The sequence below is a fragment of the Anopheles maculipalpis genome, chromosome 2RL (assembly GCF_943734695.1).
Source record: "Anopheles maculipalpis chromosome 2RL, idAnoMacuDA_375_x, whole genome shotgun sequence".
Lineage (NCBI taxonomy): Eukaryota > Metazoa > Arthropoda > Insecta > Diptera > Culicidae > Anopheles > Anopheles maculipalpis.
In genome coordinates, this window is record NC_064871.1 from 82,813,661 (window position 1) to 82,840,455 (window position 26,795).

Sequence of the window (26,795 nt, forward strand, 5' to 3'; positions counted from 1 at the left end):
TCGGTATAATAAGCAATGGATTTGAATATCCGATTTGAATAGTCGATCGGTCGTCTGGAACGAGGGACGTCTGACTGACCTACTTATGCGTGGGTTTTCCTACACTCTCCACTCGGACAGAGAGCTAGCGGTATCACGCAACGAGATAGGCACGTTTGTTTCCTGTGCGACAACACGCAACTCTGATCCCTCGGAGGGATCCACATTAATGCAACACTAATTAAATGCCACGCCCGGTTTGAGAGTTTTTTTTTTCTGCAGCAACTCCCATCCAGTAGACGTACGATTCATGTAACGTACATCGAAGTGGTATAGAATTAATTTTCCTCGGAGCATTCCTTTGAAGTACTTCATGTCGGGAATAAACTCGGGAGACACCCCGTCGGGACGCGGAACGTACAGGAAGACCTATAACAGCTTGTGGCCGAGAGTGGTGACTATTATTTACCCAGCGAGCGACAGTTATGTTAGGGGGACTCCACTTCTGCATTGTGTGTGTGTGTGTGTGCGCGCGCGCTTTGTGACCGCTGGCCATGTTTTGCTGTGGGCATTGGATCTAGCCCTAGCGCAGAGCATTCTTCTCGGTGGATGCATAATTGCAGTACTACTAAGATACTTGCAGTTCGTAATGTATGGACATCAGCTCGTTTCTTTCTTTTATACCCAGTTTTAGAATAAATCTTGAAGAAGGTACCAGCGGGACGCGCTTTCTCATAGCTAAGTACACAGATCGAAACAATAGCAGTAGTGGCAATGAGAAATGGGTAATGTAGGCCGTCACGTTCAGTGAGCGTAGGGAGGGAGAGAGTGAGAGAGACAGAGGTTTAATTACCAGTACGCCCTTGGAATCAGACAAAGTAACAGAAAATTTGCACTTGTCTGAAGAAGGCTTTTAAAATGCCATTATGACGTACATTTTGCTGCTGGTTGGTGAAACACGCCAGACAATAGAATAATCGATAAAACGTTTGTTAAAAGTTTAATACATTCTCATCTTCATTCTTCCCGCCATTTTATTTTTACCTTTCCCACAATAGTCACCCATTTGAGGCTGATATTTGACAGCTGTCAAACTTTTTCCAGTTTAGTATCGGGTTCGAAATAGAATATTGTTTTAAAACTTGCAAACAAATAACCGTAAAGAATTCATTCTTCACCCAACATTAGACAATGTGTTGTATTTTACTATTATCAGCTCCAAAATAAACTATAGCTTTTCTAGACCAATACCTTTAAGGGTGCTGTACTTTTGTGCTTACATTCTCACCAATCGCTATCAACGCTAATGCTCCATTAGCTAGCCAGGTCAATACACCCTGCCCAACATCAGCAGAACCATAAACAACCTTCCACAGATAACGAACCGCTAGTCTAAAACTACCCCTGCATGGGTATTCTACTGCTTTCGTAATGGAGAAAAATTGTTATCATCAGTGCAAAGATAGCAGGGTTGGCGTTGTTTCGGTTCTTAAGTCCCCAGTGACACCCACACCCGTGAGTGGACGTTACCTATCGAGCCGTACACTGGTTGGCCACGGTCAATGTACTGCACACGGAGACCGGCAACTTATGGACTGTTCCTAACTTGATAGACCGTACCAGGTTTGTGCCACGGTAATGCTCGTTCCAACGCTGGAGACCATGAATAATCGGACGCAGCGCTGATGTACAATGTTTCTTCCACAAACACTTTCCCTTTGCCTACCAATCCATCCCTTGACCCTCGCTAGGGTCCTTTGTTTACTTGTTCGATATTTTCCACTCGCTTGTGTTTTGTTGAGTATGTGCCTATGGAGTAAGACCCTTAGCGGTGGGTTAAAGCTGCATCCCCCGGTGTATCCCCTACCTTTCCCCGGAAGGGACTTTGACAAGATGGTGGATAAGTATGGTTCAAGCAAACAACCGTTCTGTTTCGGACAAAAGCATAGCGGTTGGGACACCTGGGGTTCCCGGTTAACCGCCAGGATGGATTATACTGGCATGCGCCCTAGCATCAGCAGCTCTTGAGGAGGAAAAGGTTTACCTTAACCGCGACCAAAGGCTGGTGCCGTTTTTCTACTCCAATGGAAGCGCTTTTCACGTGTGGTGTTTGGTAAAGTCGAACTCTCGAAGATGCACCGGACGAGGTGCGCATCATCAGTAAATTCGAACTACACTTTGTTTGGTTATCGCAACATTGCCCTGCCCAAGAGACGGTGGACGGATTTCTTTGCGCGCATCTTTATTGCTCCCAATAGCTGCTTCTGGTAGCTGTCGCGTCTCGCGACCAGACGTGGATTTGTGTTCGAGACGTTCCTCCCCAAAAAAGGGATTGGGACGGGTACGAATTTACGAACTTCTGCCAGCCCGGGAGGGTACCGAAACCGGCGTACGCCAATTTTTCGCTCGTTCGAAAGCACGGTTCGCATGGGGCAGGGTTGCGGTACGCCATTCCTTCTATGGAGCATCGACATCATCTTCATCACCATTTCCGTTTGCCATTGTCGGGTGGGACAGTGGAAGAGCACGTTAAAACCCGTTGGGGGTTTGTTTTGTGTGATTCTGTGTGTGTGTGTGTCTCTTTTTCACATTTTTTTTTGTTTGGTTTTCGCTTACTGTAAACAGTATTTCGCGCTGACAGCGTGTCTCGTGTTTCTGTTTTCCGATTGCTTCATATGGTTATGGAAACACATGCAAGTATCAGACACAGCCACACAAAACTGCATGACTCAGTACGTTTGATATGCTTGTGAGATTGATTTTTTGGGTGGTTGAATTGAATATCCCCAGTGAGTATGCTTCCGAAGTATTCCACAAGATGGTCCCGATTTATGTATGCACATTTTGTACAACCAATTTGGAACGTCCCACATGAGCTCGATATGTTGCTCCAATATTTGCGGATAACATTGTCACAGATTACCCGGTAACGATGATGGTCTGCAATATCTGTAGGTAGCACGGCCTCACAGCCCATGGTAAGACTTAATTAAATCCCTTTCATTAATAAATTCGCTCCATTTCCTGCTGTTTGTGGATTTTGCTTTAGCATCCTTTCCGTACTACGTTCACCGTATGGTACGCTGTTTTGAGTCTGGGCGTGCTTGCGTGGGTGCGTCCCGATGAGTCCAAAGTGGACGCTCTGTTCTAATGAGATAATCATTAGCTCGCTGTGGATGTAAAAGGAGAAAAAGGAACATCATTCTGAACGACGCAAGGGGTTGTAGGGTAGCTCTCGACCTCCCGGAAAGAGTCTAATGAGTTCAAAGACTGTCTTTAATTTTGCGTACGGACAACTCCTACGAGGTCGGGTTGGAAATGTGTACCGTGGGTGTTCTGATATTCTGGCTGACGATTTGATGTAACCCCTTTTAGATCGGAGATCTTTCTCTCTCCAACATCACACACTTTCGCTTCGTTCCATTTGTCAAAATTAGTGACAGCTCGCTTAGTACTCCTGCAGACAGGGGAAACTGTGTGATGACGAATGGACTATTCTGCAATTTGTTCGTAAAGGTGGAATCGATATGCAAATGAGTTTGCACTAGTTTTGACACGTGCTTTTTAAAAGCCTTCCTACCCATTTCGAGTGTCATCTTGTGGTGAGTATTTCTGCACCGAAGCCCTGCTCTGGAGTAACGGGATATGCATGCAAACACACACACACACACACGGTGTGTTCGTAGCAATCGAAAGTTTAGCACCCAGCAGCAGTAAAGCGATAAAAAAGAAAGTCGATAACAGACGCTGGGGCTTCACAGGACTGTGGATGGAATACTAAAAAAAACCGCAAAATTGTACCACTTTCCATCAGCCTGACCTCCGGTTCTCATTGATTGTTTCGGCAGGCGAAGCTTATCACCTATCAGCATTGCTATAAAAATAATACAAAATTATAGCACGATAGAGCTGTCAGTTAGTTGAGCTGCAAACAAAATGGCTACCTGTTAAACCCTCCCCTATTAAACCCCTTGGGGGTGAGATTTTCTCCTGATATGGATCAAACCACACTTTACATGTTTAGCTGACAAACGGCGTAAAAACGAAGATAAATCTCCTTTACAACATAAGCGATCCGTTTAGACGTTTAGATCCTTGGCGGGGTGCAAACAAAAAAATCGCCTCACCGACGCACAAGACAACTTGGGCAGTACACGTTCCGATAAGGCGCCGTCAAAACGGAAACAAATGGCTCCCGATGCTCACTAATCGCCCGGTGTACAGCAGGTTCCGTACATAGGGCCGGGGTTGACTTACTTTCACTACCAAGTGCTGCTATTATCCGCTCGTAGGAAGCGCACAAAGGCAGGAACGCTGGTGGCGGTGGCTCACATCAACTAGCTGTCGATGCTGGCGAGTACTGTATCACGGCCCCGCCAAAACGGAAAACTACATTAGCGCAAGCTAATAACGGCACCGGAATGGACGAGTTTTTCTGCAGCTTACTCTACATATTTGGGTAGTACCAGATTCGAGCTAGCTAATGGATGGCTCCGAGAAGGAGGTTTTAACTTTTACTTTTCATAGCGTTTGCAAGGGTAACCTCTGTATGCCTATCGTATTAGTTCCGATGAAGAAGAAGCGGCACGAGAGAGTATTTCCCATCTTAAAAGCTTTTTTCTCTAATAAAACTAAAATTAAAAGCCCAAACATTGCTGCATAGGATTAAGTCATCTTGGAGCTCGGAAAGTCGAAATTATTTGCCTATACATGTCTGTAAAATATTTGAGCAATTACCAAGTGCTTTTAAAGAAATAAATATGCTCTCAGAGTAGGTAATAGAAAGCTTATTTGGATGCTAATATGGGTTGTCAGTTTGTATGACAAGTCATCTCCACTTGAGAGTCCAAAAGTGTACTCGTATGCACTAAAAAACATTCCGTGTAAATCATCCTACACACCAATCGCTATTAAGCTATTAATAAGCTGCATTTATTATGCATCTTTCTGTTTGCTTCGCAAATATATCACCACTAGAAATTATTACAATAGAGCAATAGATGCAGGCGCCATGAATCAAATGTCAGCATCAGTCCGACACCGCTTCTTCGACACAGTTTGCCTATTTACCCAGCAAAACCACCAAGCATTGGCCGGGCGCCAATTTGTTCTGACGACCGATTCCTTCGGTATGAATGTGCACAAATGCAGAGCGTGCATGTAAATTTTCACAATTTATCACTCCCGTCAGAACTACTGGTATCGTCATGTAGCGCGTCTGCGCATGTTATGTTCTTTCCTAGCGTGCCTTCACCTCCACCGTTCACCTCGAGAATCGGCCAAGGTCTTGCACCATGGCAAGAAATGGGCAAGGAAGAGCAATTCGTGCCGTCCCGTGCTGTGCAAATACAACTCACTTAAGCGCAAGAACGCTTAAACTGGTATTTATCATAGAAGCGGCAGTAACACTCCACCGAGGACTTTTAGCTTCCTCGGTTCCGTTCCGCCTCCCTGCTTAATGTGAGCTTACCACTACCGCATGCCACCATAATATAGCATTTTATGGACTGGTTCCAGTCCAATTCCTGGCCCCTGTCGTCGTTTGTCCATTTTGAAGGTGGACTCTCGCTCACGTTGAATGATCATTATGCACCGACGGCGACCCGGCTGTCGGCGGTGCACATTCCCATCGGTGTGCATTCTATTCTAGGAGTTGGTGTTTGAATTCTCGTTACTGTCTTGGGTGCCCTGGTCTATGTTCTGGAGGTTCTAGTGCTCGTGCGTGTGTGTGTGTGTGTGTCTGCAAACAGACATGCAATAATCTATTCGCCATTGAGTAAGCTGAGTCGCACCCGCGGGATAAAAAAGCCTCCCGGGAGGGTATGCAAATTTTAAAACAACCGATCGTGAGTGACGTTTACAGCGAAGTTACGATTGGCCGACTACGACTTCCTGGCGAAACCTTTTTTTCCCCCGAACGATGTATTTCTTTTTTGCAGAAAACTCTTTCCTGCCCTCAGTTTCGTTAGCTTCAGCTAGTGGAATCGAGTGATCTGATAAAATGTTGCATTTTACAAACAAGAAGCGTTTGTATATTTTCTCGACGCCTGCAAATGCGTGTACTATAATTAAAAAGAGATTAAAATCTATTTTTCCGTTCTCTGACTCTTGCATCGAAAGTTGGATTTCATAGCAAAGAAGAAAGATGATGCAGTTTGCATGTGCGTGTCCGAGCGGGCACATAAAGTCAGTCTTTTGAGCTCAAAAAAAGAAACTGACTCACCGATAATCAACACCGTCAGACATTCCATCCAGGGCAGATCATCAGCGTTTTGGAAGTGGTAGAAGCGTAAGCAAATAAGCAAAAAAAACACCCAAATGAAAACAGATACTCAGACAAAAGCAACTCCGTCCAACCGTCCAACAAGCGAGCCCCCTGATTAGGAAAAAGAGCATCCATAAAACGCACGCCACAAGCGCCATTAATTCCTGCCACTCGATCCACAGGGGCTGTGAGATGTTTGAGGATTTGATTTTCTTAATTTTTTATTATTATCATAAACGCCACGTCCGCCACGTTGCGGTTTTGCTAGGCCAATAAAAGCACCGAGAAGAGATCTCGATCGAACGACTGATATCGATCGTAACGATCTGATTCGAAACTCGAATGGTCGTTGTAGTTTATTGATGTTTACAGGGAGGCAGACAGACAAGTGTGCAGCAGCTAGCAGACAGGAACAGGAACAGACAGTTGAGCAGATCTTCCAGTCTCGTTCATCCCTCTGTCTGCCGGCCCAATACACGTACAGTTTGGTGATGGTTTCGAATGGATCGCGCACATCACTCACGCAATAATCCGACTCACGAACAGACACCAAAACGTAGGACACCAGCAACAGTGAGGAGAGAGTGCGCGATCTACACAAACGTCACTTCCGCCAGTAAACTCTTAAAGATTAATTCATCATGATAAACATTCCTTCCATCGCTCTTTTCACAGACCCAGGGTGGAATGGTTTCATCGTTCCGTGCTGACGCCGACCCTTTCGGGCCACGTTTTACGCACCTCCCCCGTGCGGATAGGAACGTTCGCAAGCGCGATGTTCGATCCGGCGGGCTCGATAATCTAGCGTGTGCACCACGAATCGATTTTGCTCCGGGCAAGTAATTAAGCACATGCAGACATGCAGTCGCAAGTACCTCAAGTATCGAGACTGCCGGTGAACCTTAGACTGTTGGCATCTGGCAGACAGTTTCGACGTGCTAGGAGGATCGAAGAAGAAGATCTCGTACGCTCGAACATTTGATTTATCAATCACGGCGTTGGAGCTCGACGATGCGATCGGGCGCTGGTTGATGCCTTGCATTGACGGAATTGAAATATCACATGGTCTGCCACATGGTGAAGAATGCCGAGCATTCGCATAGTTTCGCCATCCGCACTGCCTGCCTGTCCGTTTCCCGGTCGTTCGGCAGTCGAACTCGATTATGTGGATGTTACGCTTCTTGAAGTTCGCGAGCGAACCGCGGACGGTTCGCAGCATCACACACAATTGGGACGGATAAATCTTTGATTTGCAGCGGTATGTGTGCTGTTTTGAGTCATTCGCTCTTCCTCTTCGCAAAGTCTGTCTATGCCTTGATTTCTCTGTGCTTCCGATGACCGATATGAAGAAGGTGTTGCGTTGCAGTTGGAATTAATATGCGCTATTGTGGAAGTTATGCGAAGAGATAACGAAAAAACGAAGAACTGACATTCAGATCGTACATTAAGCTATCTTTTGCGTAGGAGCACCAAACAGTGGCGAATGGGCTGTTTATTTCGAGCGATCGTAGAAAGCTATTAGCATGGTACAAATTCGACTGTTCGATTTTATAAATTAAAACTTTTTAAATCATCTTCAAATTAAGCCGCCTGCTAAAGAATTCAGATGCGGCGTGTTAATTAAAACTACCCATTTAATGGGATGTCATCTTATCTCGTAAGCGGGATTAGTTATGCGGACACTAAAACGAGGACACACCCGAGAAATTGATGAATGGTTTTTCTTGGTGGTGTTATTTTGCTAGAATAAGCATATTTAAATAAACTCTACGCCCGGAAATCCTCACAACAACAAACCATCAGACAACCACAATGTAAGTTCATGATTTTCCGATAGACAGAATCCGACCGTAAATCATACACAAAGCACTCAGTTTTGGGCCACGCGGGACACAACACAGGGATAGAGCTCTAAAAAGCCCATCTATCAAGATCGTCTATTAATGAGTTGGAGGATCATAAAGCGGGGATTATAGCTGCTTACCGTACCACTCGCACAACGGCGTGAGTGGCATTAAAAACATTCACATTAGCACCCCCGCAACGTCTGTGTCTGTCGCGTCCGAACCCTCCGCGGCTTTACCCTCCGTAAACCGTTTTCCTAGTTTCCCTACTACTCTACTCTTCCTCTCTTTGTTTCTTTTTACCGTTCTCGTTACCACGCACTTTTCTATCAACAGCTACATTGGGGAGGCAAAGCAGGAAGGTATTTGATTAATTCTCATTCAAACTGCAACACAATGTTGCATTTAGTGCCCGTTGCAACGGTCATCATGCCCTTCTTCGTACATCCAACTGTACACGTAAACTGAATTCAATCGTCCAGCGCGACACACGTCGCGATATTGAAAGGCTCGGGAAGCGACCAGGGCCAATCTGATACTGGCTAGACGATAGCGACCCAAAGACGAAGCCTTCAGTCTACAGTGTTGCGTGTCGTGCGAACGGTCGGCCGGCGAGAAGCAGCAAACTGACGTGGACACATCGCAATACTGACGGAAGGAATGCGGAATGCGTTTTGTCGGATGGACAACGCCTACGGATGCCAATCTTGTTGCGATCGGGACACGGGTACGGGCCGTTTATTCTGAGAGTTGGGGATAAAGTTCCTGAATTTGTGATGAGTGCTCAAGTTGCGATAGTTTCGCAGTGCTGACAGGGTAACAAAGACGCAAAGTCTGAATGAAGAAGATGAAGTTGCCTGATCTGTTGGTTATCTTGGCGTTCGAAGGATCATATAGCAGACGGCTCAGGCAACTGTTCATAGTCGTTAGATATGGATGTCAGTGATCTGTGGTGTGCTAAGTGAGCCTGTACTGTAAAAATCGATGGATACATCTTCTAAGGGCTTTTTGTCATTTAAAGACAGAATATGCCAAGTCCCACAATATCCACCTAAGTCACGGTCACATTCCAAAGGTTAGTATCTTAGCTTTATGTTTCCTACATAAGCTAGAGCATTCAAGAATTAGACCACCTAACTGTTAACATTTTCCCGGCAAATTCCTCTATCTACACGTGATGTGCATCAGCTATCATTGACAATGACTGTCTTTAATTATAGATACTATATACAGAGAGCCACACAGTGATCTGTTAAAGATCTTAGAACTCAGAGCAGAAGTACTGCGTGATGTGTGCTTTACCACTTGACCCGTTTGACTTGGCCCAAACGAGTAACGTTTTAGGGCGTTTTATGATTCCATTTAATCCAGTTATTTAACTTGCATCTCGTTTTTATCTCGTTCTTTGCAGTAGCTGTGCTGTAATAAACCCAACTTAATCATAGTTCCAGAAAAACCCACTAATATCTGTGACGTACTAGTGTCAGCTCCGTTATTATCTCAGACATCTTCAGCTACCTTTGTTAATCGTGTATTAATTCACTCTCCCATCCAGTAGGGTTAAGATGAATCTATGACACATTTATATCTAATGAACCTTCGTTTATAGAGCACACTGGTGGCATTTCTAGCCATTTTTCTCTGCCAACGGCACCATCTCCATTAAGGTGCGAAGCAAGACGTGTACTGCATCGCGTTTTTACGAAACGGCACTACTCACTCACCACACCTTACGTGACAAAAGGGGAGAGGATGAGTGTAGCTACCACGAAACTGGATCACGCAATCACTTCCGCCCGGCCACAACATCACGCATCATACGGAGCAATGATTACTCAATGGGAAAATGTATCATATTTGCAAGTGTATATATGTTTGAAAATGGAAACACCAATTGCACCTCGACGGGAGTAGTGTTTCCTCGTTTAGATGGAGTGTTTTTGGTTTTTCGTTTTAACCCGATCGTGAAGCAGCGCAGCAAGCGGAAACAATGCATGGCGACTCTCGTTAGAAAACCGGATAATGTAGTTTTGATGAGCTCGCAGCTATACCGTGAGCTCAAGATATGTGTTTGTGTGTGATTCGATCGCTTGTTATGTTGATCTCAGTTCAAACACTGGGAGTAGTCCATTAATGGACGCGTGCTCTTCTTATGCAACACGCGCGTGTAGAGGTCATCGACGGCGTAGAAACTGGGCTAACGTTTCCTAGCATCTTTAATACCTTTTTAATATCACACACACACACACACATTTCATTCGCCCGGTGTGTTTTAGGCAACGGGTCTAACAAGCTCGACTTCGTATCTTGTATAATTGCACCCTCAAAGACTAAACCACCTCTGCCACTCCAGAGATCAACCTGTCAGACACAGTTCACAGGCCTGAGCAAGCGAGAAGTGAGGAGTGTGTGTGTGTGTGTGTGTGTGTGTGTGTGTGTGTGTGTGTGTTTGTGTGTGTGTGTGTGTGTGTGTGTGTGGAAAACATTTGACGAGTCACATAAAATCGCACATCCTCTGCGTAGCGGATGAAAGTTGATTCGAGTCCAGCCCGTGAACACGTGAACAAATCACCCCGCTAATCCAAAAGCATTAAGGTAAGGGCGCCGGACACGAGCAGCGCGAGAATTCTCGGACCAGTTCAACCAACACCTCAGCAAAGGGAAGCAAGAAGTGTACAAAAAGCGATCAGTTCGGCCTAATGGCCGTGTGCTGTTCAAATGTCTTCGCGCTACGCACGGAATGGTGCGTGTGGCTACGGGATTGGCCCATTGCGTAGCCAGACTCCAGGAAGGAATCTGTTGCCCTGCCCGGGGGCCATTCCACAGCCGTGGCAGGTTGTTGGGAAAATCTAATTTGCCTCTGAGTGGCACACACGGCAATAAACATTCGAACCGCAGATCTCCTGCGCGGACGTTCGTATGGCAGAGAAAAAACGCTCGATCGCAGTATCACAAATCCTTCACCAGCTGGAAACCGATGGAAAGTGGTCTAGCGCAAGAAGGGACCAGGTTGGTGCAGGTTCACCCTTACAAAACGCGACAACTGTAATTGACTGGAGGCATTGATTTTCTACTTTATCGAGATGCGAGTACGGTCGCACCGAGACGCCGTTAGATCGGGAATAGTCCACACTAAAGGAGCGGTGCATTAGGGCCAGAAACGGAGCTTCAAAGCGCGACGTAATTAGTACCTCAACGTTCGGGAACGCACCTTTCGCGCTGCTTCCAAACGATTCAACCCATTTGCCCAGCGGAATGCACCGCAAACGGTCGCTTAATAGAATGAAGAAGAAAAAAAAAACTGCACAACTAGACGCTAGCAAGATGTGACGACATTCTTGTCCAGTTTGCGTGTACTATCTTCACGCAAACGTACCCGCGGTTCTGTTTCGCTCCCTAGATCTTCTAGCTCCGTTGGAAAACGGCACCACCCGAGCATCGAACCAATCATCTTCCGCCATTGCAGCTTTCACCCATCACCCGCGCCGTTACCGCCGAGATCAGCCGAGAAAATCCGATTAAAGCTCGTTTACATATAATGCGGTGTGGAACTGGATGCCACACGTCACACCCGGACGACAACGATGGACCCGTCGGAGATCACAGGTCCGATCGATTGGAGAGCTGATTTGCGCTTCGCTTGTTCTTTGCAGCATTAGGCCACATTCGGAGGACGCATCAAAGTTTTCATTCCGACGTTAATCCTATCAATACGAGCACACGGGTGCTTTCACCGGTGTTGTCTGCAAACCAGCTACCGTTTAGCAACGAAACGCTCGCCTCTACCTTCTACCCTAGCGACCAAAGAATTCGGAATGCTTCGAATCGTCTAAATGGATTAGAGAGGGAGCCTTTATTTCTCTATTAGGAACCACCGGTTTGAGGATGGTTTTATTGTTTAGCTACCGGTTTCTTTTTTCAGCTTTGTTGGAGCAAACCTAGACGAAGTATCAGAGATCGTTTCGTTAAAAGCAAGGTGTATTAAGTAGAAGTTCTGAGCTATGGTGTCATAAGCAAGGTTTTGTGATGTTTGAGAGATTATTCTTCAGACGGAGTAGGGTAACACGATCATTATACATTGGCATCATCAAGATGGTCTAGCACAGTGTCTTGTGTCACACGCAGATCCTCGTTCAACAGCCAGATACCATAACGAGTTCCATTTATTCATCTCCCCACAATTCCTTCGCCAGAGTATGCAGATTTTATCGAACGCAAGATATAAATTGCCCAAGACTTTGTGGGTAATGACGTCGGTTCGTTCGTATGCATCCAGCGTGATCTATGCTCGCTTGTGCGGTGTTTGATTGCAACTTGAGAGCCGGTAATGAATGCAGTTTCGTTGTTACTTGCTTCATTGACCGGTCCGTTTTTATGTGCAGAGAGAGATAGAGGTCTATCTGGTCTCGTGAATCGAACCATTTGTTTTTATAACTTCTGAGGCAGTTTGATGAGGCTTGAGCACATAAATTTGTTATTTAAATTTTATTATCCTTGTACGACTTTATTAAAAACACCGATCTTGAGCACGATAAGTGGCGTAATGCTGGGCTTTGCATTTGTAAGCAAAATTATTGACTACATATCGATAGCTGATAGTACGACTGCACCCCGCAAGGTTGATGATTTGGCACGATAATTAGCTCCTACTCCCAAAACACCAAACCAAACAACGTGATATCTGTCCTCAGATCTCTGACTGCACAAGCAGTAGTGCTGGGTCTCTCCAAACGGGGCTGCAAAATTTATGTAACACATATTCGAATGTTTTTCTTGTCAAGTTTTAATGTCGTTAGTCGTCTCTAGCCCTCTCTTCTAGACAACAAACAACGCCCCACATGCCAAAGTAAGTGGGAAATCCATTAAAAAAAGCAAATCTATGTTCGGTGGACGGTGTGGAATGGCATACAAGAGCAAAAACACCGCAAGCGGACACCTTACCAGCCTAAACCTCGTCCTAATCCACTCTGTGAAAGAAGCAAACGTCCCAAAACCTACCTTTCGAATCACGTCCGTCTTCTAGGTCACACACCGTTCTGTTTTTACGCTGGGTTGCGGTGAGGCTTTCTTCTCACTTCTGGTTAGGTTGAAAGTATGCGAGCGAATTGGAGGTAAAAAAGCAGGATAGATCTAAGCTGCGTAGAAACGTTTTGCGTAATATGTAAACGTTAAAATGTTTTAACACCTTCGGTGCTTCACTTTAAAGCCACGCACGCAACTAGTCGGCACACTGAAGCAGCACTCACACACATACGAACACACACATACACAAAACACTGGGATATGCACAAAATAATGAGTAATAAATGTTGCCAATTAACGTTTGCCCTGTGACGAGGTAACTGGGTTGTGGAAATTACTCATAGGAATACGCACACTTAAATTTATAGAAATAAACACTCACACACAGAGAGACACTTGTTTTTCCTTCTTTTAATACGCACTTGCGTGGACACGGGTATTAGGCAATATTAGCAGGAAAAACAGCTCCACTTTTGCTGTGGTACGCACGTGTCGATACTCGCCATACACTACACACGATGTCACTTACGCGTGTCTCACCCGAGATGTTTCACAACGAATATCTCACGGACCGTGTACAGGGAAAAACTAGATTTTTTTTTTTTGCTCTTCTATTATGTTCACTGAGCTTCACTCACTCATAGGACGCTAACTAAATGGAGTTTCACGGCTGTAAACGAAAAAAAAACAAAAAGCATGCAGACAACAGATTAAAGCGAGCTGATTAAAGCACTCGATCCACGGTCGGTAACGATGTCACTAAATGTCAACGTTTCGGTATTGTGGAGGTGCAGTTGGCAGTGCAGTTGCGCAGTTAAAGTGGCTATTAATTCTTGTGCTTCGGTTGTGCTTGTTACGGGGTTTGAGACAGCTTAGGAGAGAAGCCTTTTTTTTGTATTCCCACAGCGTAACGGATCGGGTTTTGTAGAAGAAAAAAAGAAGCCCGAGAGACACTTCCGTTCGGTTGTGCAATTGGTGTTTGTACTTGAGATTAGAATTGATTTGAAAAGCGTTCTCGATGCAGGTGCATTGCAGGGAAGGAAACAAAAAAAAGCAAAAACGAGGCTTCTTCTATTGCAGATGAGCTATCGTTGGGTGGGCGAATGGGTTGGTAACCAATGAAAAAGCGCTCGGCATAGCCACAAACAAAACGAACGAACTCGTTCTAAGCGAACGAAGAAAACAACCGTCCCAATGTCAACATGCCACTCGTCGCCTGGTTGGAGCATTAATGCTCTGTCAATTATTCACTTTTTGTTCGCTTTCGGTACTAGAAAAGAAGGTTGCCCTTTTCGTAGTTAACACCAGCGTACATAAACACACACACACACGTGAACATTGGTGGGTTGGTTTCGAGACCACAACGCCGTAAAGTCTCGAACAGCATCGCAAAGGAAGCGCCGAATCGTTGGAAAGGGTACGAAAGACTTGTGCGATCGGGCAGGCAACGAACCCCAAATTTGTTTGATTTGAGCGTACTGGGGGAGGTTGTTAGAATTTGTTTATCAAACAACTGCATTATATGCGGTGTGTGTTTTTTGGCTTCAGTGAATGTAGTTTGTTGGTAGAATTGTTTTTAATTTCATAAAGACCTTTTGGAATTTTTTTTTGAATAATTTTTATTAAATTCCATAATTACATTTTCTACTCCAAAAATTATTCCAAAAGATCACAAATTTTTACAAAAAAGAAATCACCACATCACTCACTTATTACTTGCACAGCCCCTTTACAGCCTAACAAATTTAAGCACTTGAAAGCATTTAATTTTGTAAGTTTGTGTTGCATTTTGTTGCACATTTTCTGGTAGCAGTTAACATGTACATCATTATCTTGTCATGATGCATGCCGCAAACCGACCACAAAGAGACACAAAACCGAAGGGCACAAGACACACACACACGCGCACCGAGCAAGGTTACAAAAAGGGAGGAGAGTGTTAAGAATGTAACCCCTACCACACAGTGGATGCAATTTGACAATTGGAAAGCGCAACACAAAATCTGCAACAGGTTTGCTCGGGGCCACTGAACTGGGGTCCCACTATGCTCGCTTGGGGTTATTGATGAGTTAAGAAGCTGCTGCTGCTGATGCTCCTGCCGCAGCTAATCAGTAAATTTTGAACACCGTTCTGAAGACACTTGAACAGGGACATTTATCACACACACTTTCACCAAAATGAAGACCTTAAAACTCTAAATACAATTAAAATAATAGCACAACTTACACGCACAAACACTTGCACTTGGAGAATCTTTTTTGTTTTTGTTTTTAATTGTTTAAAGTTGTTTTAAGCACTTTTTTTGTAACAATCACTCTTCCACTTCACGATTTTCAAGCAGGAAGATGTTTTCCTAGCCCAAACAGAAGACAGCTTCCGAGGCAACACACCAACAGGCACTCCCGATTGGCGCAACGCGTCGTAAAGAACTGTGTAAGCGATCACAGTGGTATCCAAAGCGGAGACGCAGCGACTCTGAGCTGTAAAGCAAGCAGTGCGAGCGAACGAGCGAGTCGCTCACCGCGATCATGCATACATGAATTTTATGCTGCGCCCATGCTCTTCGATTTAGCATACTTTTCTTCTGATGGTTCGCTCCTACTCTCTTTCTCCCTCGCTTTTCTTTTTGTAAAGCTCTCTCGAACTTTACTCTCTCTCTCTCTCTGATGTACATTTGTTTCTGTTGTTTCGTATCATCGCGGATTCTTTTCAAAAAGAACAAACCAAAAAAAAAAAGGTACAGGTCCCGTGCCCGTTCCCGAATGCCAACGCATTGACTGCCTTTCGATGATGCTGGTGATGATGGTCGCCCTCGGCCGAGGGCTTAACCTTTTTTTTTTACTCCGGTGTGTTTTGATGGTGTTTTTTTTCTCGTTCCTTTCTTGTTTCCCTTTTTTCCCCTCTGGCTGGTTTGCTCATTTGCTGGCCCGTAAGCTTACGGAGGTAAGGTAACGAACCCATCTTGTAAAAGACATTCCAATAGCGAGGATTGCGCGGATCGTACCCTTTAGTGCACGGTTTTAATCGAGAGAACGCAATGCTGATGCGTTGTCTGCGTTTGGTTTTTAAAAGTTTTGAGGAATTTTTGAGTAAATTTTTAAAACTAAAAATTTATTTTTGTGGCTTCCAAAGACATGCAGACATGTTGTTGGAGTATAAAGATATCAATGAGGAGACATCTGGTCGAATCTTTTTTTTTAAAGAAATATCGAGTTTAAGCATCCAGATAACTACACCCTGTAGACAGAAGACCCTCTTGAGGATAGGCCTCACTCAGCATCCCTCAGAGTCGCTTACACGGCGCCACTAGTATGGGTACGCGGATCGGCAACATCTGTATGCGTGTTCAATACACGCTGAGCAGCCAAACAGCTCAGCATCTCGCCAGAACGGCAGGGTTCCCTGCGAGAAAACAATCGCGCCTTCCAAAACATTCACAACACCACCGCAAACCGGTGGTCAAACCGCAGCCGCATCCACCACTTCCCAGCATCCCGAAACTCACCTTCGTTTATGGCGAAGAAACGCAAGGAGTAAAAAAACATTGAAAGAGATCTTTCAGGAGGAGAAATGATCTCAACTTTAGAGAGCAAAGCCTTGACAAGAAACTCGGTTGGTGAGAATTGCTGTGGACACGAAAGCAGCATTAGCACACTCGTAAAAAAGAGCACACTGAGTCTCTTCTATTAATGTGTGCGGGTCCAAAAAGCCATCGGCAGGCTGCTCAAAACTGCGCCACTTCAACTTCCTTGATCGGCAAAGGCGAGGACAGATACGCGCCAAATTTTCAGGTTCACTGGATACACTTTGCTTCCCCCGTACATAGTTCAGGTTTCCATGTTAAGTTCATTGTACAACGATTCCGGAGAGCGATTTTGACATACTTGACGGGCTTGAGGATCCTGGGTGGACCTTCCTCAAAAAACTGCGTGTATGCGTGCGCGTATCCACGGCAGGCAGTAACGATCGCTTGCGGTGTGGTTGACCCCTTGGAGCACTAACGACACCAGGTCCCATTATCAGCGAATGGGAAGATCAGCGGGGCAAATGCAGGGAGTTCTTCAAAAAAAGCCCTTTTTTATTGCTCCTGGGAGAAAGGCATCGAACTGGCGTCGATCGACGGGTGATCGGTTCAACGCAGAAAGGTTTTGTCTTTTCTCGCCCTCCCCCTCTGTCTCTTTCTCTCTTTCTCTCACTCTCTCTCTCTCACTCTCTCTCTCTCTCTCTCATTTCTATGCGTGCCTACGGTTTCAGAAGGGCGAATCGTAAGGGTAAAACGCAACGCAAAAATGATAACTGTCAATCGTGTGTTCTTCGGTGGGTCCGGGCCTGAAGACTCCCAGGTTGATGAGGTTGGAGCAGGCTTGAAAATGATACATTCCAAACTCGGCAGAGCAGAGTGTATGGGGATGGATCGACGGGGGAAAAAAAGGACATTATCATAATGCCAAAATAACGCTGAAAAGTAATATGTCATTTTGCTGAGGTATTGGACCGATGGGTTTCGTCTCTTCGGGACCCTCCATAGGGTTTAGGAGGCTTTGAAATATGACGCTGATAGAAGTGACGAGGGCCGGTGGAAGGGGGAGGGGGGGAGGGGGTGGAAGGCGTGTATTCCGATTCCGTGCAAATATGTTCATTTATTATGCACAGGAAACCAAGACGCACCGGTACGACCAGCTCATGCTCATGCTGCGATAAAAATGGATGATATTAATAGTATCGCTAGGGAAGGAAAAATGGAGGGCGAATAGGAAAAGTAAGCTGTGTGTTCTTGCTTATTTTTTACTTTTTAATGTTGTATGTCATAGAGCATTAGAGCTATAAATAGATGGTTAGGGTATATCCTGGTGCGAGTTGATCAAGAACTGTTCCTTAAGACCTTTTTCACGGTTTCGTGCTTGATCAGGATTGATCGATGCGAGCGAGAGTTTCTAGGTGAATCTAATCATGATTTAATTTTAAAAAGTAATGCTTGAAGCTGTACCGACGTCTCTTCGCGATATTTATGCAAGATCCTCATTTATTCAAGAGAATCAGACGACGGCACATAGAAGCGGACTGTACATTCCAACACATTCTGATCGCGAAGGAAAGTATTCGAGACAAGGTGCGAATGGTACATGACGTCAAGCTTGATAGCTGCTACGATACGAAAGCTACATACAGCCAAAAAGAAGAAAAGGTCGTTGTAGATCGTAGTTCAACGCGTTAGTGAAAGATAATACTCCAAAGCGCTGTGTGTTAGCGGGGCCTTGATCGCGAGTTTTATTGCAAAATTATTCCAATATTTAGGACATCTCCAATGGGATATAGAACTTCTGCGGGAGGCGATGGACACGTTTTACGACTCGGCGTTGGAATTTGATCAGGGCGATTCTGAGGCAATGTTTTGTTTTGTACAATCGGGAACTAATTGATACCGGTCCGTTAGGTGGGAAAGCTGAAAATGATGTTTGTGATTAGCTTGGTGATAGTCACAAACCTACTCTGACTTCGTGAGTGAAATAACGGATTTGGTACTGGTGTATACACACTCCGAAGCGAAGGCCGTTTTTACTATGAGCAAATCAAGCAGATAGTTAGAAACCCAAACTTTCGAGGTGCTCCGAACATTTTGATGCTCCCAAAAGTGGAAAAACCCTCGAATTCAATAATCGGCTATCTCATACTTCTTAGCAGGGCAGCCCAGTAGTGATGCGACAACGCCTCCGGTTTTCATAAGGCAGGACCCGTGGTTCAAATCCCACCCCGATCGTTCCCCATGGTAAGGACTGACTATCCAACTTCGTGGTATCAGCATGTCTAATAAGCTATTCGATGGCCGGCACGACCTAGAAGGTCGTTAAGCCAAGAAGAAGAAAAAGACAACTCAGCAAAAACCTTTTCCCATCCTTCCTTCCTGGGTCTCATAAAGTCAATCTGCCTGCGTCCACTGAATCCAATGGTCCACCCCCGTCCGGGTATAAATTGCTCTGTAGTAATTCAGTAGTAAATTACGGAAAAAAAACCTAGCGTACGATATCTACAGGGAGCAACCGATTGGTACCAGAGGCTTCTCTAAATTCGGAGAATTCTAGAGGATTTTCCAAATTCGAACTGAATCGCTGGAAAAAATTAACATTTATCGTTGTGAAGCGTTGGACAATTTTATTGGGATTTTATAGGGGTTATGAATCTCTTCAGATCGATATGATGAGGGATTGGCTCCTAGAATTTCTAGTTCCTATCAGTAAACTAAACGGGTCTCGTCCTTCTGAAGGGATTCTTGGGCGATCACGGTTATCTCCGTAGGTTCGGAGCTTCTTATTTCTGGAGCCAGTCGGAACTGGTTCCTGTACCGGAGCTGTTTCTCCCATCACTACTAGAGACCTCCTATCCCATGATACAGCATAACCAACACATAACATAACAATATTTTTTTTCAGATAACTTAATGAAATAAATATAAATAAGACACAGAAATCTCTCTCAAAAGCTTACTTAAGATTTTTTTAATTCAAAATAAAACCGCCCTTTTTCACCACTGCCTACTCCAATATCACCTCAAAAACACAATCTCCCGAAAAACGCATCACTCGCTGGGCACACTGAGCAGCTGTCAAAATTGTTTGCAAACATGCTCTGCTCATCAACCGGCGGTAATACAAAACCAAACAAGCAAACTACAAGCAATCTCTTCCTAAACTAAGTCACACGCGCTGCTGTTCTAGTTAACCGTATAGTTGATAACGAGGTAAGCGCTCTGTTTGCTCTCCCTAATCCATCATCTAGCGTTATCTGGGTCTCGAGGAATCCTTTATCAGGCAAGTGGCCAATTGGGGTTGGCTTTTCATTACGAATTCATCTCTTGCAAAACACAGATTCACTGAGCGTTGACTGACACCGATTGGCTGTAAAATGACCAAGCCAAGGAAGGTAATTATCGATCTGGATGTCGGTACGGACGATGCGTGGGCCCTGTGGATGCTGCTAAAGTGTGAGGAATCGTCCGGCTACGAAGTGATCGGTATCACGTGCGTGAACGGTAACACAACCGTGGACAATGTGGTAGAGAACACACTCACCTTGCTGACCGCGATGGGCCGTACGGAGGTGCCAGTGTTCCGGGGTGCTGAAGAGCAATTGATTGTTCCGGCGGAAAAACCAGACGTCAGCAAGTTTCATGGCGTGAACGGGCTCGGTGATATAGACTTTGGTATTAAGGCCGATCGGAAACCGCTACAACAAGAGCACGCAGTTAGTGCATTAACTCGACTGATCACACAACACAAGGGAGCGGTTGATTTGATCTTCATCGGACCGCTGACAAATCTTGCCCTTGCCATGAAGCTTCATCCGGGTCTGCTAAGCATGGTTGGACAGCTGTACATTATGGGTGGCAATCGGCATGGCGTTGGCAATGTAACGTGGTCAGCCGAGTTTAATTTCCACACCGATCCGGAAGCTGCCCAAATCGTGCTGCACAAGGAATACTGTCCGGTTACGATTGTCCCATGGGAAACGTGCCAACGGCATGCGATCCCGATGCAGTGGCGTATGGAAGTGTTGGGAGCAAACGAAGCACAACCGGTACTACGAATTTTAAATGTTGTGGAGAAAAAAACGTACGCCCAGCGAACGCATTGGATGCCGTGCGATGCGTATCTGGTAGCCGCGTACGTGCAGCCGGAGTGTGTAGAGAAATCGCACCTATACTCGGTAGCGGTGGAGCTGCATGGTGCGCTTACTCGTGGACAGATGATACTGAACCATCGGTTGCAGGGAAATGGGCATGTGCGTATTGTGGACGACATCAACGAAGTAATGTTTAAAGGACTTTGCTTCAAAACGGTGGCTTGAAAGGGGAAAAGAATGGAGTACAACTGCTTGTTGTATCGTCCTAATGTGCCTTATGTAGTGATTGTTCTTAATGCTTTTATTTGCATTCGTTTTACTTTGCATAGCAATTTTGTAGATGAAAATAAACATACGATTTTAAAGAATTTTCTAATAGTATAGTATTTTTTTTTAATTTGGCGGATATTGGAGCAAGTGTGAGGCACCTAGTATTCTCACTAATTGTTTGAAACGATGCAATTAAACATTACTTTAAACGAATAAACGGCGATACAAAAATTTGATAATAGAAAAGATTTTGGGAGATACACCAAATATCAAAATCAAATCTATTTCATTTCATTTTTAACAATAAAAAAAGACTACATTTACTATTTTACAATCTACTAACTGTCAATCATTGTTGACCGCTCGTATTCCCGAATCTAGTTTGACAAACCTGCCGTTGTGACATTTACACGTCAAACATGTAGATGTCAAATATTGGATGATTTTTTTTCTCGCCAGCAAATTTGTGTCTGACTCGTCCGGGTTTTTTAAGTATTCTCCTCCTCCGTATTGTGGATAGTTTTACGGGCCTTTATCTGTGAACAGAAATCCCTCCTTAGAGCTAATTGTTACTCAGTGTTCACGGAACGCTCTCCTACACCGACTTCGTAGTGGTAGAACGACGGAAACCCGCACCCGCAAAAACACAAACCAGCCAGCGAATTGCGGTTGTCCACTGTTGACACCGTACGTGTGCAGCAACACACCAAAACACACAGCAATCGGAACGCGTAAAGTATGGGTACGTCTCGGAAGGCTACGGTGGTCTGATAAGGGAAGCCTTGGCCAGCCTTGGGGAATAGTGGCTTTTTTATATCTGAATGCGAGGGAGGGATTTCGAGGATTTCTTCGTGTTTTTTTTTGTTGACACTTTCCACTCACTTTCCCTTTTCCGCGGCACGCAGGTGGACTGTTCAGCTACTTTCGGGGGCTGCTGGGGAGCCGGGAAATGCGGATACTTATTCTGGGGCTGGATGGTGCCGGCAAGACGACCATACTGTACCGGTTGCAGGTGGGCGAGGTAGTGACCACAATACCGACGATAGGCTTCAACGTGGAGCAGGTGACGTACAAAAATCTTAAATTCCAAGTGTGGGATTTAGGTGGACAGACCAGCATACGGTAAGGCCATACGGTTACACCCGAGAGGCAAATAAAAATAAAACCGATTCTTTGCTTCTTTGCAGACCATATTGGCGCTGTTATTACAGCAACACAGACGCTATTATCTACGTAGTTGATTCCGCAGATAAGGATAGGATAGGCATATCAAAAGACGAGCTACTATACATGTTAAGGGTAAGGGTTACATCCGGATATAGTCGCAGTTTTTTTCATCCACCCCCAAAAAACCCCTTGTAGGAAGACGAACTTGCCGGAGCCATACTGGTAGTGTTGGCCAACAAACAGGACATGGAAGGGTGCATGAGCGTAGCGGAGGTGCATCAAGCGCTTGGGCTGGAAGCGCTGAAAAATCGAACGTTCCAAATATTCAAAACATCCGCCACCAAAGGAGAAGGACTCGACCAAGCGATGGATTGGCTGTCGAATGCGTTACAGGCGAGAAAATAGCTTCGACTAGAGGACCCTAGCAGCCCTGTGGAGGTGCGATCCCTTCCCGTTATTAACGTTCACTTTTCGTTCCGGATTACCGTTTCCCGAAAACCCATTCTGCTGTCGTTCCATGGACGAGTGTGCGTGTGTATGTGTGGAGAGATTTCTGTAGAGTACATATTCAAGCAAAAGAGCTTTCGGAAGCGATAAAAGAGCTATCCTTGTAACGGTTGAACGAAAAAGAATTCCTTAGCATATATAGCTTTCCTCTTATCTTAAGCTTACGGGTTGTATGCTTCCGTAAAAAAAAGAACGATTCCTTCATGTGCCCGTTTGTGTGTGCCAAAGAAGGAACGATGGTAACATCCTGCAATACACCAACTTTATTTACGCATATTTGTACTCTCCTTCCCACAAAAAAAAAAACACCATACACACACACACACACATTCTTAAAAGGTGCAACGGAACAGCAGCAACAGCAGTAACCCGGGTGTGGGTTCGTTTTGGTTGAAGAAATCGAAAATCAAGCATTAATTTTATATTTAAAAAATGTGTACCATTAAAACAAATATTATACAAACAAATTAGCGATGAGAATAACTAATCTTTTCAAGGATTTAATTCATTCTAGCTCACTGAGAATTGATTCTTTTAAAAACTCTTTCAGGATTCATTATAACGAGGTAGAAGACGGCCCCTAACTGATAACTTAAGTGCAGAGGGGGGACTATTAATTTAATATTTTAAATACGGTTTTACTGCATTTAACCCTCTTCAAAACAACCGGCTACACGGGTAGCCAAACCTATTTTAACTACTTTTTTCTCCGATTCTAGGGATCTGATTGACTTGATAATGTTTTTATATGAGCAAATTTCAGCTCTAACTCTAAATTTCAGCCACTAAATCCAAAAACCGTTCCTATAAAAAGGATTGGACCGGAACGGTCAACATTACAAAAAACGAATGTATTGAATTCTCAAGCACAAACACGAGGGCCGCTTTTTATTGAGCATTCCAACAATTCACCACGACGGTACACCGAAACGGGCCACACGCTTTTCCTGCGTTTCCAGCTCCATCTTGATCTTGGTGCGCATGTAAAAGATCGGACAATCGCGACTGGTGCAGATAACTTCCTCGTGCAGAGAACCTTGGCACCGTTGACACTCCGTCCACAGGCGACAGAACCGATCCTCGAGCGTACGTTGTGCCGCCAGTTCCGTCTGATAGAGGGACGCCTCTTTCGGGGCACAATGCTGACAAAGTGCCCGTCCTTCCTGTCCAGCTGCTAGCAAAGCTTTACACCCGAGACAAGCGTCACGCTTTTTGGTAAACGCAGCCAACGCTCCGACCTTCGAAGTAACGACGGATCGTGTACGAGTGTGATCGCCACGAAGCAGGATCGATTCCGCTTTCTCGCCCAGTATAGGTTCGAAGATGCGCAGTAACGGTTTCGATAGTTGATTATCGAGATAGTAGTTCGCATCGATCGGTATACAGTTTTCCAGCACGTAGATCGGATCTTCCGCCTTCATGTAGGCGGGTGTATTTTTAGCCGCCGCAATTAACACGTACGGTACACGATCACCCAACTTGGGGGCATTTCCTGGATCACGTTTCTTCATCTTGTTGGCCAACTCCACGTGCGCCTGCTTGGCGGCATAATCACTCTTCGCTAGTTCCTTCGTTATAACGAGCTGCGAGATATCGATCCGATTGCAAAGCAAGTCGGATATCGTTTGTTTCGCATACTCGATCGCTCCATCCGGATTGCGCTCGATCAGCAGCTTCTGAAGACAATTGTTCATCAAATTTGCCACGAGTGGAGAATTATCGCGCCGCACCGTTTCGATGCCTTTGCAGTCCATCTTGTCGTACTTGTCCGGGCGGGTAAAGTATAGGCCGGCGTAACGCTTCTTGTTGATTAACAGGTACGGATAGTAAACCTTCTCGAACTCCAGCTTGATCGGTTTAACGAACTTGGCGCTTACATAGTCGGCCGCCTCCTTGCCCAACTCCATGCTACGTTCGAGCGTTTTAACGCCAAAATTTACCATCACCGAATCAGTGTCGCCGTATATGACGACCGCATCATTTTCGTACCCATGCTCGACCGTGTAGCGCTGTTCGACTTCTTGCTTCGTTTGTTCGATCATAGTCCGGCCGTATGCCGTTACGGAGCCGGATATTTCTAGGCAAGGAAGCTTGCCCACCTGCGCACCGGTGAATCCATATACCGAGTTGGCGGATATTTTCAACGCCAACTGTCGTCCATCCAGTACGGATCGTTTGAATGGATCGGTTTCTACTTTAAGATCGGCTTTCGCGCGCTTTCGTGCCGCTAATAGAGATTCTAGAATTTCCGGCAAAATCCCTTTCCGGACGGATGATTTCACAAACACATTGTTTGCCGGTGTGTGCGTCAACTGGTCCGGATCGAGACCCAGTTTGTCCTTCATGTTGGGTTGGACGAGTGTGGTGTAGCACAGATTGTGGGCCATCATGATGCTAGGGTACAGGGAGGCAAAATCGAGCGTAGAGATCGGGTTGGCATAGTAACCACGCTTCGGCTCGATAACGGTCGCACCTTCATACTGTTCTTCCGAGCCGGAACTCTGATAGGAAGGGATCAGGTAGCCAGCCACCTTGGACTTGCGAAGCAGTTGACTCATAACTTTTATTTGCTGACCACGTGTTAGCAGACATGCCAGTGGGACACCCGTCACACGTGCCATTTCCATGTAGTTTACGATGCACATCAGCTTGTTAAGCAAGCGCAGCGGAAGATAGGCATCCTTGAGACAGTACATCGCCAATCGACGACGTGTTTGGTCGCTTTCATTCTGCAGATCCGTAATAATACTATGATGTACGTCCTCTTTTTGCTCCTGCAAAAAATGGTAACTGACCGCATTGAGCGTGTACGAGCGTAGTTTGTAGTCACGCAGCAACACAAACAACAGATCGAACGGTACACGCCCCTCGAAGTTTACGAATTTGTTCTCCCGACGGCCCATCTGTTTCGACTGAATGACGGTGTCCTTGATGACGGAACGGATATTGGTAACTCGGCCAAGATACTCAAAGCCTTTCACCTTCAGATGGCTGGCACGGTTCAGCAGGTACGGTACATCGAAGTTGTTAATGTTGTACCCAGTCAGAATGTCCGGATCGAGCTCACGCACAAAGCAGGCCCACTTATCCAACAATTCTGCTTCCGTCGCGTAACTAAGTACCTGCGCGCCAACGATCGGTGCACAAGCTTTCAGCGTAAAAACATTCCTCAGGAATGGTTCCTGTTCACCCTGGCGGATGACCATGTTGGCGATCTGAATCACTGGGTCGTGCTGTGGTTCGGGGAAAATTCCCTTCCTACCGGCGCACTCGATATCGAAGCTAAGAATGCGAAACGGTGCCACCTTGGCCCACTCACCTTCCGGTTCGTGAGCAATGAACCCATCGAACGCGACATCCACCTCGATCTGGCAACGTGTTTCCGGTGCCGGATGTTTTCCCTTCTGCCGATAGCTCCACTTGCCCGGGGGGATTTCTATCCAGCTACATCCCACCACACCAGTGTCAACCATGAACCGAATATCGAAATCGATGTTACTTTCGTAAACCCGGCAGTCCTGGAAATCCATCGAAGGCATCATGTGTTCTCGTTCCAGTAATCGCTTCACCGCCGCCAGCAACTTCGGCAGCGTTACGGTAACGCGTATAAATTGAAACAAATCCTCCCCATTGTAGCCCATGATGGATTGTCTTTCCACCAGTTCCACGTCCAGGACCGCTTCCTGCACATTATCCTTGTTCGAGCGCATATCGTGCAGTACGGCTTTATCGAGCGCGGTACGAAATTCCGGCAGGTGCGATTTGGTGAAACCACGTGGTGCTGCCACGTAAAGGTAAGGCAAAAATCCGTGCACGTGCGCGCACACCGAATTGCCCTCCATCGTTACACCGAACATTCGCATTATTGGAATTGGACCGATCTGTGCACCGGGCATACCGGCCATCGGTTGTCCGATGTAATTATCGATATCGAGTTGCTGAAAAACGAGCGCCTCCTTAGCGGGATCGAGTGGAGCCGGTTCCGGGCGGCTCCATTTAGCGCAAGTGTTTTCATTCTCCGGTCCCAGACCGATGCGTGCCGTGTCTGCATCGTCGTCGAAATTGGCCAATTCAGCCTCGAAGTAACTTTCGAACTCTTCCTCATCGTCATCTCCACTGTAAT

General features: G+C 45.6%; 3 protein-coding genes across 3 annotated transcripts in view; 2 read left to right on the plus strand and 1 right to left on the minus strand.

Annotated features, from left to right (window-relative positions):
- LOC126568669 (DNA polymerase delta catalytic subunit) overlaps window positions 1–26,795 on the minus strand; it is a 47,113-nt gene that overhangs the window by 20,153 nt on the left and 165 nt on the right. Inside the window, exon 2 of the mRNA XM_050225184.1 lies at window positions 23,578–26,788. Within this exon, the coding sequence (XP_050081141.1) occupies window positions 23,581–26,788 (3,208 nt within the window). The 3' untranslated portion in view covers window positions 23,578–23,580. The remainder of the gene's footprint in view (window positions 1–23,577; window positions 26,789–26,795) is intronic.
- LOC126568382 (inosine-uridine preferring nucleoside hydrolase-like) lies at window positions 20,003–20,953 on the plus strand. The gene has a single exon (XM_050224851.1). It carries the CDS (start codon window positions 20,012–20,014, stop codon window positions 20,951–20,953), a length of 942 nt encoding a protein of 313 aa, XP_050080808.1. The 5' UTR covers window positions 20,003–20,011.
- On the plus strand, window positions 21,886–22,580 carry LOC126568545 (ADP-ribosylation factor-like protein 1). The gene is made up of 3 exons (XM_050225041.1): window positions 21,886–22,120; window positions 22,186–22,297; window positions 22,361–22,580. The coding sequence occupies exons 1-3, from the start codon at window positions 21,948–21,950 to the stop codon at window positions 22,568–22,570; spliced, it is 495 nt and encodes a 164-aa protein (XP_050080998.1). The 5' UTR covers window positions 21,886–21,947; the 3' UTR covers window positions 22,571–22,580.

What these genes read in the sequence shown, in the direction of transcription:
- LOC126568382 (XM_050224851.1), top strand. Translation starts at nt 20,012, where the DNA reads ATGACCAAGCCAAGGAAGGTAATTATCGATCTGGATGTCGGTACGGAC.
- LOC126568545 (XM_050225041.1), top strand. Translation starts at nt 21,948, where the DNA reads ATGCGGATACTTATTCTGGGGCTGGATGGTGCCGGCAAGACGACCATA. An exon ending in GGTGGACAGACCAGCATACG is followed by an intron (nt 22,121 to 22,185) that starts GTAAGGCCATAC and finishes GCTTCTTTGCAG; the next exon opens with ACCATATTGGCGCTGTTATT. An exon ending in AGCTACTATACATGTTAAGG is followed by an intron (nt 22,298 to 22,360) that starts GTAAGGGTTACA and finishes AACCCCTTGTAG; the next exon opens with GAAGACGAACTTGCCGGAGC.